Source organism: Diadema antillarum, unplaced genomic scaffold, assembly GCF_040938485.1.
Source record: "Diadema antillarum isolate AM-2024a unplaced genomic scaffold, OU_Dant_1.0 seq00000694_RagTag, whole genome shotgun sequence".
Taxonomy (NCBI): domain Eukaryota; kingdom Metazoa; phylum Echinodermata; class Echinoidea; order Diadematoida; family Diadematidae; genus Diadema; species Diadema antillarum.
Genome location: NW_027271599.1, coordinates 273,787 through 287,518, shown reverse-complemented (window position 1 = coordinate 287,518; position 13,732 = coordinate 273,787). Strand labels below are relative to the sequence as shown.

The following is a 13,732-nucleotide window of genomic DNA, read 5'->3' as shown; positions in this document are numbered from 1 at the left end:
TAGGAAAGCCAGTCTATCTTCAATGGGTTAACAAAACAAGGAATATTGTTGCAAAACCTCATGATATTCAAGATGAATTACAGAGAGGTGGGTGGGGGAGGGGACGAGGCACAGAAATCAGAGAGAGGGATACCACAGAACAATCAGTCACCTGCATCAAAAGGTTCAGACACCAGGGCGGGGTTTGGAATGATCTGAAGGCTATCTGATGACCCTTTGATGTCTCTGGCCGGACCCTGCTGGCTGACCTGCTGTGGCCACATCGCATCCTCTCGGACGCTGCTGGACTTCTCCTTCTGGGACTTGGATCGAGCTGTAAAGAGATTGACCTGGTTAACCGCCCCTTTCTGACTCAATTAACCCTGAGTGCTTTGAGTGTCGATTAGCACATAAAACACCACAGCATCTTACATGCTGCCCCGAGTCCCTCCTGTGCAGAGAGGGTTAATTGTCATGAATTGCTTCAGACACAAACTTTAAAAAAAGGAATCAGCTAACCCCTACTTTGCACAACTTTCTTTCCTATATCACGGCAAAACAGTCTGATGTCCATGAATTCAGACAGAATCTGGTCATCTGGCTTGCATAGTTCTAGAACATGATATCTGAATATGCATTCAAGATTTCAATCTTTAGATTTTAATCAGCCTTACAGTATCTATGCACTCAAAATCATTCATTCAGATTACATGCAGTTGATATTGATAGTATGAGCACAAAAACACAGGTTCTCATGGAACAGGAAACACAGATTCTCATGACACATAGAAGATAAAAAAATTTGAAATATAAAAGATGGCAAATCTAACTACTGAATCGTAAAAGAGGGGTGATGTTGTTCACTGATGCTCAACTTACCTATAGATTTATTGATCTGCTTGAATTTCTTCTTGAACCATGATTTTCCCTTGTCAGGACTTTCTAAGCCCGCTTCCTGTGACAGAAAGAATAGTCACGTACAGTGTCAGAACAACACAAGGATCAAAATCACAGCACATTACAACACATGTGATAACAATGATGAATAATACTGTTTGAGCATGCATCATAGAGTACAAATATAATAGAATATTTACTATCTGTACTATCTACGACAGAATTGTACAACAAAACGTATCCATTCGGTCCTTACTGTGGAGACTTATATCATGTTCACAGAAAGATATCCTAAACATGTATCATCCTCAGCTTATGTCAAAGTGTGAACTATCATAATAGACTTTGGTACAGTGAGATAACTTAGAAACTGCAAAAGTATTGTCCAAATGATGTCAATTTTTTAAGTAAATGCGCAACCACTACTTACTGTTTCAAAGCTGTCACTGCTTATGGACCTGTCAAACGAGGGCGTGCTTCCCAACTTGGAATCGCTCTCCTCCGAGCTGCCCACCATTGCCCCCGTGCTGGAGCTGGGAGAGGACAGGAAGTTGGCCGAGTGGCTGGCAGGACTGTCAAGCAGTGACCACTCACCGCTGGACATCTGACTGGACTCCAGGGGCTTGAAGCTGTCTGAGGAGACCATGAGGAGGGAGGCGCTCCCGCTGCTGGCTGTGCTGATGGAGCTGTCCGCCCGGTTGGAGAAGTGGTCACTGCTGGTCCCGGACTCGCCGGACATCACGCCGCTGTCTGATCCGCCCAGAGAGTTTCTTGCGGGAAACGGAAGGCCCTGTGTCTTCTGGGGTACGAACGGCGAGGGGTGTAAGCCACCGGGCTGCGGAGGTTCGAAATTGGCCATCGGGTTGCTATATCCCGGCAGGTAGTTTGAATTCTGCTGACCGTTCATTGGCTGATCAGAAAATCCATGGTTGATAATGGCAAACTGGCTGCTGCTAGGGGCCATGTCAAAGAGCCCGTCAGGCTTTTGTGGCGAGGAGTAGCCATCGCTGTGTATGTCGTACAGAGGGTTAAAGGAGCCTAAATTGTCGTACTTTCCGCCGCCTGCAGGCATCCCTTGCATGGGGCTGGGGGCCGGGCGCACCTTTGGCTTAGCTCCCTGGGGCAGGTTACTCCTCTTGACCGTTGGCACGTTGCCATTCATGGATGCGGTGAAGGGATTGGCTGATGGCGAGGGGGTCGTGGCCAGGGGGTCAAAGTCCTGGAGGACGCTGTTGACCTCCAGGGGTGAGAAAGGTTTGGCGGTCTTCTCGGGGGTGACGGTGAAGCCGTTGCTATGGACCTGACTTCCATCGCTGCCGAGGGGATCGAAGGAGCTCCCGATCCCAGAACTTGGGGGGTGTCTGGTCGGTCTTGGTGGGATGGCCGTCTGCCTGTACATGGCAGCCTCCTTCAGCCGCTGGTTTGCTGGAAGGCTGTGGATCGGTGGTAGCTCATCAGAAGGGTACATGCCAGGAAGCTTGGGACCCGACGTGTCCAGTGGTAAACCACCCTTCAGTAACATGGGGAACAATTCATCAACATTGTTAAGCAATAGCAACATATCAACGTTATGAGATTTTGATACTTGATTTACTGACATGTCATACTCTGGCATTATATAGGTGAGTACACAGGTGAGTACACAATATACTTTACCAGAATGGCAATGAGGGATTTGAACCCTGTTTCTGGGACTTATTACACAGAGATGTTGCCATTTCTGTTTAAGTTACAACAGCTACAGTAACAACATCAATAGCTTAAATGTTCAAAGCTGATTGTGGGCTTTCTGGCTGGCGCCAAAGGAGCTGCAATTACTTGAAAATCACAGCAATTCCACAACTCTTTACAAAATAGGTGCATGTCACTCTTTGTCCACATTCATGACATGTTGGCACCTTATCAATTCTGGTTGTTGTTCTTGTGCCTGTTAGTAATAACCAAACTGATACATAAAAAGAAATTACTTGTAAACTTCACCATCCTTTCAGGCCAGTTATCAACACATCATATGCTATGGGGAATAAGCTGGTTCAGGAGTGTGTGTGTGTGTGTGTGCATGTGTGTGTTTGCGTGTGCCGTGTAGCTGCTTTATCCTATTAGCGATCGACTGCCTGATTTTTATCCATATTTGGTGGACTTTTGACATCAAATACTCTGTCTGTTTATGCACAGGATTTTACAAGTCTACGTATTCATTGCTGGGTTGTATTTTGGTGATATGTGCCCGAGAAATAAGAAAATCATTCTCTGATCACGACATCAGCCTCTGTGAAGGGAGCCACTACTAAAGGAGACCTCCGGATGATTTTCAGATTTTTACATTTTAACAACTATAGATTAGTTATACTAAAGACAGAGTTGCAGAATTTATAATAACTGGGATGAAGAATAAGAACATTTGGTAAAATTTAGAACAAATTGCAATGAACAAGGATGATGACATGGCAGAGTCACCATAAGAATGCATGAGTTGGGGCTCACAGAAGTAGAACAAAAGAAGGCATGCATCGATTATACACAGGTGAACTCGCATGCAAAGAGGTATTGTACTGGAATTACGCTGCTACATTTCTGAAATAATGTGAGCCTTCTATGTCATAATTCTTGTTCAGTTTAATTTGTTGAACGTTTTTCAAAGTATTGTTTCTCTGCTCAAGAACCACAATAAATTCCACAAATCTATACATGGAGTTGTCGATTTATGTACTACATGATGTGTAATTGTGAAAATCGTCTGGAATGCCCCTTTAAAGCATACCAAAAGTGAAACTGCTACTGACCATTCATTATCAGGTGTGAGTAGGAAGGAATTTTAATGCCTTTGGAAGTCATAAAGCTATCAGTCTCCATAAATAGTAATCAGTTGATGATATGATAAGAGAGTTTGGAACTGTGCCTGAAGATATGACATAGTGCAATTTCATCAGCAAAGAGACAGATGAATGGCTACCTTGATCTACAGCAAGAGGTTAAAAGGATAGTACAGTTTTGGTTGAAACTTAACTTCAGGTTTCTAACATGTTTTTGTGAGAAGATGAGAAACCTCTTATCAAATATGAAAGATCATGTGATTTCATAAGGAATTCAATGTTTATATGACACAAACTGGTTCTGAAATGGCTGAGATATCAAAAACAAAGCAATCCTAACAAGAGGCGGATCCCACCTTTTATAACAATCACTTTGTTTTACTATTTTTTAAAAATGTCTCAGCCATTCCAAAACCGATTTTCATCAAATAAACTTTGAATTTCTCTTAGAATTGTATGCTCTTTAACATTTCATAGAGTGATTTCTAAGTATCTCGCAGAAAAGTAAAGCTGAATCCTCACCTCAACCAATTCTATACCAACCCTTTAAAAGAACCAGCCAATAAATGGCACTTGCTTGATTGATGGCGAATCACTCCAAACTAATATAGAGTCGCCTGACCATAATGTGACCATCAGGTCTCACTTTCATGACACTTTTGTCAAGTGGACACGACATTACCACCGTATCTTTACGACGTATTTAGGATGTATTTACGACATGTACATCTTAACATGACCATTTTATCTTGTATCGTGACGTGCACATTAAATCACTGGAACACGTCTTTCATCATGACGCGCACATCAAAGGATTACTATAACATGACCATATCTTTCATCACGACGTGTACATCACATCACCATCATATCTCGCATTCACGCCTACATCACATGACTGTAACATGATCACTGCATCATTCACTGAGACATGTACCCCGTTACATGACCATCAAATCGTCAGCTGAGAAACAGAAGGGCGCCATTGCCTTTTAAGATTTGAGCGTAAATAAATACAAAACAATCCCTTTTCATGAAACAACAAGTTTATTCAATCAGAAGTGGGTAGATTTGTTAGGAATGTTCAAAATTTAGGGTAAAATACGCCCTTTGTGGTTTTGATTTCTAACATTTCACTTGGAGTGAAAATGATTTAAAATTGACACCATAATGTAGAGGAGATTGAGCTCTGCAACATGATACCAAAAACTCAATACAATTTATTGTACCCCTAAAGGCCACCGCACACTACACGATCCGACTGGTCTTAAAGTCTTAAGCCAAGCTGGGTCTTAAGACCAGTCGTACGATTGGACACCGCACACTATACGACCGAGTAGGCTTACGACTGTAAAACGCGCGCAGTGCGCACTGTGTGCGCTTGCATTTTGCTGCATTGTGAATGGCTGAAAGCTCACGACTGGTCGTAGAAATTCAACATGTCAAATCTCCACGACTGGCGCTAAGACCCAGTCGTACGACTAGAAAATGGCAAGACTGTGATGTCACACTTCTAGTCTTAAGGTCTTAAGACCGGTGAATCGGGGCAAAATCGTGTAGTGTGCGGCGGGCTTTACATTGCAATAAAAGCCCTTCTAATTCTCATCTGACGATATCTTGCATTCATGATGTGCACGTTGGTGTACTCACTCCTCTCTTGGCGCAGTCCTCCACGCCGGGGCTGTCGTTGCTGGAGCTGCGGTCCACGCTCTGGCTCTCCCCCGACGAGCTGCGCCGGGATCCCGCCTCGGCCGAGACCTTGGCAAGGAGCTGCTCAGACTCAATCTCCGTCATGACACTGCCCATGTCCAGCTGGGCGTCCTCCACCTCATGGAGACGATCCTGCAAAAAAAGGAGATGCTACTTCCATTGTCTGTTTTCTTTTCTCAGTTTAAAACTATAAGTACTGTAAAAGTGGATATTTTTGCGAGAGTAATCTTTTCACACTCAGCCAGATGAGATGAATTTCGTACCTGTTTAATTCCACAAAATCGGCAAAGTAATTACTGGTACATACTGCATGCAGACATATTTGTGTGCTTTTATTTTCGCGCTAGCTTCTGATTGCGTAAAATCCGTCAAAATTTCCACTTTTACAGTATTACTGAAAATGACTAATACCCCCTGCCTACTACTTCTGTACTGGTACACTGTTGTATCTGTTTTCTTTTCCCATAATACAGTACAAATATCATTGAAGGTGACTGATACCCTCCGCCTACCACTTCTGTACAGGTACATGTGAACTGTCGAATATAATACACAGTAACTAATGTGCTGTTAACATGGCAACACACTTTCCAAAACTCTTGAAAAATATGTCTTACAAAACTTTACATAACAATCACCATGTGTGCCAAAATTTCTTATGAATTGCCTACACACAGAATTTCAGTCTTCAAGGGTTTTTTTTCTTCTGATTTTGGGGCTCTATACGTTGTCACCATGGCAACGCACTTTCCACTACTGTTTGAAAAATGTGTCGTAGACAATTTTACATCAAGCTCAATATGCATGCCAAATTTCATTTGAATCACTAGAAAACTTGAAAAGTAGTTCAATCCCCAAGCCTTTTACCCAATTTCAAGGCTATCACATGCTATTACCATAGCAACGCACTTTCTGCTACTGTTGAAAACGGTGTCTTGTATAACTTCACATTGAGCTCAAGAAGTGGGCCACAATTCCTTTGAATTGCTTGAAAACTGGAGAAGTAATTTGATGTGCAACATTTACAACACCTGAATATAAACCGTCATCTCCTAATCTTGAGGTAACCAAACAGTGCACTGCAAATTTCACCTTATTTGACAGTAAGTTGAGCTCAGTTATAGCCGCAGAGAGCAATAACACATGGATCACAGGCAGACGAACAGACAGACAAGCATAGTGAAAACACTCATATACCAGGGAATGGCAACGACCTTTCCAAATTCACACTACACCACAAAGACATCTCAGGATTACCTCAGCCTGCTCCGAGTCACTCTGCAAGACATCGACACTCCATGTCTCACTCCCGGTCTCCTGGGGGTCATTGAGGACGGGGTGGACGTCCAGGAAGGCTGCCGTGGCTCCCTGCAGCGATGCCTCCTCCTCCGCAATCTCCTGCAGGTGGTCGTTGGGGTTCGGCTCCGATGTGTCGCTTCCAATCACGTCTGTGCTCCACGTTTCGCTGAAAGTCTCTGTGGTATAAAAGCCATGACAGGGAACCATGCAAGCAGTGACCAAGGCACATAGATGAGAGGAAATACAATTTTTTTCCTTTTTCCCCCTCCAATACTACAGTATTTTACTCTTCATTACACACTACTTCAATGTATTGCTACAAATAATGCAGTTGCAAAGAATCTGCCTATACTAAATTCAAAATCAGACTGACGACTCTGTGTCCAATGTAATGAGACAGCAGCATTCATTTCAAACTGCCAAAAATTATTTCTGTATGATTATAATTAGGACTCCCATGTACTTGGATTATACCAGTGATAGAAATGGTCCATTACAAATGTTTACAACTGCTACATTATTTTTTTTCTAGATGCACAAATAAATTTCACTCCATTGTAGAGGATTTGGTCGCCATGACTACCTGGGGCCATGTTCTTCTTGTCCTGGAGGTTTGTGCAGATGTCAAACTTTCCAAACTGGTCCGTGATGTTGGTGTTGTTTGGGAGCTGGGTGGAGTCGATGATCTCGGGCCGGTGGTGCTCCGTGGTGCTGCTGGCCATGCTGATGGCGGATCGGGGCGTGTTGCGCCCGCTCAGGTTGCTCACGTTCTCCGCCTCCAGGTCCATGGAGTACACCGAGTTGGACGCGCCTGGGATGGAGAGTGAGAAGGTAGCTGTGATGACATTTGAGGGGTTAAAGGTCTCACAAGGCTGACTTCATTGACTTGTTGGCTGACTCAAGCAAAGAGAAATGCACCACCATGTCCATGAAATATCACATTATATAAAGGGTCAAATACAGTTAATATGGCTCTAGACCCATTAGGTTCCAGAAACATAAATTCTGTGGTGCTGTATCTAGCCAGCATATATTTTTCAAAGTCAATGTTAGCACTTCATATTAAAGCTGCAAACAAACATTTTCTCTTATTTGAGCCAGATATAAGTCATACATCATTATCTATCTCGGTTGCAGAATTATCTGAAGCCTCTGAATTGCTAAATTTACATTCCATCTTCAAATTGGCAAGACATTTTCAAAGATCAAGGTTAATACTCTTTTTCATTTTAGGGCGCACCTATTGACATTGCCTCCATCATGTTGTCGCTATTTCCAGAAGCGTCGGCCGAGAACCTGAGGTGCTTCTCAGGCATTTCGCTGATGGACGCCAGGTTGCCGCTGACCCTCAACTGGGCCGCCTCCCTGGACTTGGCTTTCTGAGGTAAGGAACTTAGCACCTGGAAGTGATCAAGCAAACAAACAAACAAACAAACACAAAAACACATTTACTGTACACACTTTCCTGAGAAGGACAGTCAACTCCAAACATCATGGCCCAACAACATCTGCTGATGTGCCCTTAGAATTTGTCCTTCATACATGTGTATTCATGCTTATTTAATTAATTTTTGTGAAGACTACTTACTACTCATTTCGTATTTGGCATATGAATGCTTCAAGACATTATCAGCACAAAATATTTTGTGGTGAGGGAATTTGTGGGACGTCCATGCTCCACTGAACTTTCCTAAAGGTAATGAAACACAAATGCATTTGGACAAAATAAATCATGGACAAAACTACTCTCTTCCATGAAACCATTGACAAGCCATGTTTATTAATAGACCAAGCATGAAAAATTAATCAGGCAACGGTTTCCACTTTCCATAGTATTTTCAGTATTTACACAGTTGTTAACTGTGGGATATGGAGATTTCATTTTAGACAAACTTTGCATGAATCATGAGTGTGACATCGTAAACAAGTAATCATCTCTTCATGAGAGAATGCACTCACTGATAACTTGCCACACCCACCTTATGGTAATCTATTTGATTCCCCTTAAGACTTCACCACCAAGGAACCTGACAAACTAACTTAGCAAGCACAGCAATGTATTGGTCCCCACATTAAAGACAATTGTGAAAATCTAAACAAAACATGGGACTGACATGATTACATAATCCTTCCCTACTGCAACATTAGTCTTGGGACATCTGTTCCAATCAGAGGAGAAAGCCTGTTATCAGATTTGCAGATAGTGAAAGCATCATTAATCATAAGGACTGAGCGAGCAGCCTAATGATAATTACTGACTTTTCAACTCAAATTCAATTCAATTCTTTGTCTTTATCATTAATTATGAGACACCATGGTACGACAGTAACAAGATACAAGGATATACACGTTCAAAATCAAGAGCATACAAAGCAAAAAGAAAAAAAAAATCCCAAAGACTGTACAAACCCAGTGAGAAACAACGCTCATGGACAACTTCTCAGGTGAACAAAAACATGTAAATACTGTTGTGTGGATTAAAAGGAGAAAAAAAAAAACCCAAACAAACAAACTTCTGAGCAACAAAACTCACTACTCACTAATGTTTTCCCTTTTCTATTCTTTTTTTTTTAAGTAAAGAGGCAATTTATCTCTGCATCTGAAGATAGACTGGATTTATACTAAGTTGAGTTATACCAAGTGGAAACCTCCAATTGAAACTTGATTAATGTTTTGAAAGAAAAAAAAGGGAAATACGGACTCATACTTTTGAACACTCATCAAAATATTATATACAACTCATTATCTACCTCCCTCACATACGAGAGGTCATCATCCACTAAACACTTCTTGAAGGGAGATTCCAGACAATTCACAAAATTTCACATCTTGTAGTACATACAGTGTAAGTCAATAGTGCCATATAATGATTTGCGGAATTTATTGCAGTCCTTGGGAGATATACCAATATTATGAAAAACCTGAAACATAATACACTGAACAAGGGTGATGACGCAGGAAGCTCACATATTCTAGCTAGGTAGCAATGTAATTCCATTACAATACCATTTACAAATTTTACCTGTGTAGAATTTATACATGCTTTCTTCTTTTGATCTGCTTCCTTGAGCACCCAATCATGCATTCTAATGTGAAGCTGCTATGTTTTCATCCTTCTTCATTGTGATAATTTGTAAATATATTTTGAAATCCTTCATATTTCTCAGCCCAATCACAATAAATTCTAAAACTCTGTATCCTGTTTAACCAATTTACAGATGTTCAGACGCAAAAGTCTGAAAATCATCCAGAAGTTTCCTTCGAGGTGGAGGATGATTCTTACCTTGGATTCAGAGAGCATTCCTGGGCAGTCGTTGCTATGGTTTCCGAGGGCAATGACCAGGACATCCTCTGGTTGCGTGACAACGACGCACTCCGGGTGGCTGGGGGCCTCGCTCGTTTCCTCCTCTTGACCGAGCAGGGATGCGTTGGAGGCCGTTTTCCCGATCCTCTTTGCAACATGGTTAGAAACTGCCAAGCACAATAAAGTGAAGTTCAAATGACACATTGGTTGTTTTAGAAACTTCATGCTTCTTCCACGTGTGGCTCTTTATCGAATTGTTTTTTTCTTTCTTACATATTTTGTACAGGTTGCATGTAAATCAATAAGATTTGAGTTCCCATTTTGATATGCTCACAAGCACAAGTCTCCACAGTCTGATATTCAACAGTTTTGCAGCAATTTATTTGACTTTGAATACTGTTGTTAATGTGCTGTTGCTTTAGTTTAAACTAGCCCATTAATTATTAGGTCAAAGAGGGAGTGGATATTTTCAAAAATGGATTTGCACATACAGAGACTCCAACCCCCAATATCTCTTTAATAGAATTGGAGATTCTCCGGCCTGGACAGTCTAGCAAACTGGAGACTAAAATCATGCAAGCATATGAGGTGCTACTTCCCTTTGCGGCTGGGGTCCAGGCCACTTGGGGTTTATAGTGGGTCCTGGAGGCTTTGAGATACAGATGCCTGTGGTGCTCTCTTTGTACTATTTTTTGAAGTATCAATGACAAAACTAACTTTGGGTGGGAGAAAGCTAAATTTTAAGCAGGAGAAAAAATATCTTAAGAGGGAGACACACAGTTACATAGAGTAAGAAAAATTCAACCTCAAGTGGGAGATTTTGAGAAATGGCCTCAAAGCAAGCGAGACTCCAACTCTCCCATTTTGGGCTTGGATAGTTGGAGAGTATCTGCACATTTTCCTTAATAAAATGCTTGTCATTTCGAATGATAAACAGCAAGGCATGAAACAAATTCACATGCTGCCAGTGTACATAAACTCATTTCAACCTCTGCTTGGTTGTAATGACAATGATATGACTCAGGTTGCCATTAAGAGGAACAAATACTGTTTTCAAACAGGGCAATTCCCCCCCCCCCCCTTGCCTGACAAAGCAAAGTAGATAAATGTCCATTGCATTTATTAGACAAGTGCCAATAAATTTCACCTGCTGGAGTGGCAAACTAGTGGTGGTGACCCCCTGGTGGGTGGGCATGTGGAATTATAGCATCCTGTGCTGATATGCAGGAAATAAGAGTCCGAAGCATTGGTCAGGATTGGGCAGCATGCAAAATCCCTTAAAATGATCGGACTGGCATCAAAATTGGACAGATTAGTCACATGGCTAAATCGGTACTGTACTGACAGGGTGCCAATAACAGTTTCCCTACCATTGCTGACTACACCTGCCCTGTGACGTTTGTCACACATCTTTCTTTGCATGGTCTGGATTGTCACTTCATGGCGTTTCTTATCCTTAAATATTCATAAAGGTTCATAAATACACTCTAATAAGTATGCTCTTTTGCAATCAGTTCATTCATGAAATGTTTTAAAAATGATCACCTCGGGTACCGCAGTAATGAAACTTATAACAGGAAGGTATGAGTGCGATGCAGTCGACAGAGTCTACTACGCAATCTGAGAAACTCTGTCTGATATTATTGCTAATGGCGTGTCCAAAGTAGCAGTTTCTGTTCTAACTTTATCCTGACCATACCTTTTGAAGCGAGGTTTCCCTTAAAGCCGGCACTGAGATTAGGTGATGGTGAGGGTGGGGTGCTGCCCGGTTTAGGTGGGGTGACGGGATTTCCCAGGGTGGGGGAGGACTTCTGGCTGGTTTGGGGCTGACTGGCCGGTAGGCTTGCAAGAAGACCCTCTAACTCTTTGAATATTGCCTGGTCGGGGTTGGCCGCTGTCACAGCTCTTGCGTAGCCAATCTGAAAGAATCATGCACAGGTATATATATATCATTGAAAATCCCAACATCTGAGCTTTTTATTTCACATTGCAGGAAAAATATCCAAGTTAAAATAAAATAAAAAAAATTATCCTTTCCTTTTGCCGTTGTAATGCCTAATGCTGCAAAATCAGCTAACCAATCTGTTGCACACACTGACTATTACATACAAACAGCCTTGGCATATGGCAGTGTATTTCGTGTGTAGCCACATGGAGGACTCCAATCAGTGAGCTGAAGGCACCTGACACCTCAAGAGTTTTTTTCTGTGTGCATTCTCAGTCCAAATCATTCATTCATTCATTCATTCATTCATTCATTCATTCATTCATTCATTCATTCATTCACTTATTTTTTTCCATTTCCTACCACAAATATAAATATTTTACAGAAAATTCAATACATATTACATCACAATACAGAACAAGATAACGCATTGAACAGTTTTTGGTACATTTGCAAGGCAACTTCCACCTAATGTCATTCTTTTTTAATGTCATAACCTTTATCAATATCAATGGCCTATGTATGAATATTTCTGACTGCGCATAATGGTACTCCAATTCCGTCATGTTCTGTGAATTTGATTCACACACAAGGTCAATTAGATTCTTGTCATACAACCAAGGTTTCTTTAAAAATCATGTACAATTTGACAATAGAAGAACAGACAAAGAAATCACTTCTTATGACAATCTCCAAGCAGTTTCTCTTACTAGTAACTATTACTGCTGAAGTCTTCTATGCATAACTGAGGAAAATTGAAAAGCATCATAGAGCAAGTCAAGACAAGAAGAAGAGTTAAAGGGTTAATGGTAAAATTTGCATGGTGGTGAATGAAGGTCATGTAGCAAATTGGTAGAATCAGTTGAGGTACTACACTCTACATAATAATGTCAGATTAATCTTCATTCCACCTTTGTACCCTAAAGAGACTATTACCCCGCAATAAAGCTTGTGACAGGAAGGTAAGAAGGGGGAAAAAAAGGTGTGCTGTATGTGCTGGCAATTTAGAGCTTAACTTACAGTGGAGTTTCAGGAAGTTGGCTCTTGCGGTCAACAGCATTGCAACCGCTGATTGTAACATAACAGAATTATGGTGGTATCATTCGTTCTTTACATTTCTTCCCATACCAACAGTTCCCGGAATGATTCCATTCTAGATTCATAATTAGCTGTTAAAAAAAAAAAATACTCAAGAACAAAATGATCCTTAAACACTCTTCACTTCTACAAGTTTGTTAATCAGAATGCAAAATAATTCCTTTTCTATTTAAAGCATCTAGAAGGCAATGTAGCATAAGATTATGTACAATGACATACTGTGGGCCAAACATGGCAAAAGACATGCATTTCAATTTAAAACTGAGTTTTCGTTTCCTTCTGTTACTGTTAAGGAAGCAACTAAATCATGGACATGTTCATTTTTTCCCTATGATAATTAGCCTTTTAAATAAGCTAGATGAAATATTCTTTCACTTAACTACAAAATAATCTTCATAAATAATAGTAGCATTAATTGCAGTACAGGTAGTATACTGCAGTGGTACAAGTAAAAATAATAATTAACGGTATAATGATGATTATGACAATAACAATGATGATGATAATGACAATTATGACAATAACAATAATGATGATAAAAGCAATGATGATGATAATAATATTAACATCCATCATCAATCTAACAATGTCTGATTTGCCCAATGTAGCCTCTTCAATACTAGCTTGATTCTCCCATACAGCCTTGATGTTACACTGCCCTGGCATTGCCAGGTATCAATCTCTACA

At 41.0% G+C, this 13,732-nt stretch overlaps 1 protein-coding gene across 1 annotated transcript in view; it reads right to left on the bottom strand.

Annotated features, from left to right (window-relative positions):
* The window catches only part of LOC139737515 (GTPase-activating protein and VPS9 domain-containing protein 1-like), a 47,853-nt gene that overhangs the window by 9,102 nt on the left and 25,019 nt on the right, over positions 1 to 13,732 (bottom strand). Inside the window, exons 4-12 of the mRNA XM_071648185.1 lie at positions 11,702 to 11,921; positions 9,982 to 10,169; positions 7,939 to 8,098; positions 7,282 to 7,509; positions 6,657 to 6,874; positions 5,340 to 5,531; positions 1,307 to 2,386; positions 859 to 934; positions 152 to 313 (exon numbers count right to left, since the gene is read on the bottom strand). Of these exons, the coding sequence (XP_071504286.1) occupies positions 152 to 313; positions 859 to 934; positions 1,307 to 2,386; positions 5,340 to 5,531; positions 6,657 to 6,874; positions 7,282 to 7,509; positions 7,939 to 8,098; positions 9,982 to 10,169; positions 11,702 to 11,921 (2,524 nt within the window). The remainder of the gene's footprint in view (positions 1 to 151; positions 314 to 858; positions 935 to 1,306; positions 2,387 to 5,339; positions 5,532 to 6,656; positions 6,875 to 7,281; positions 7,510 to 7,938; positions 8,099 to 9,981; positions 10,170 to 11,701; positions 11,922 to 13,732) is intronic.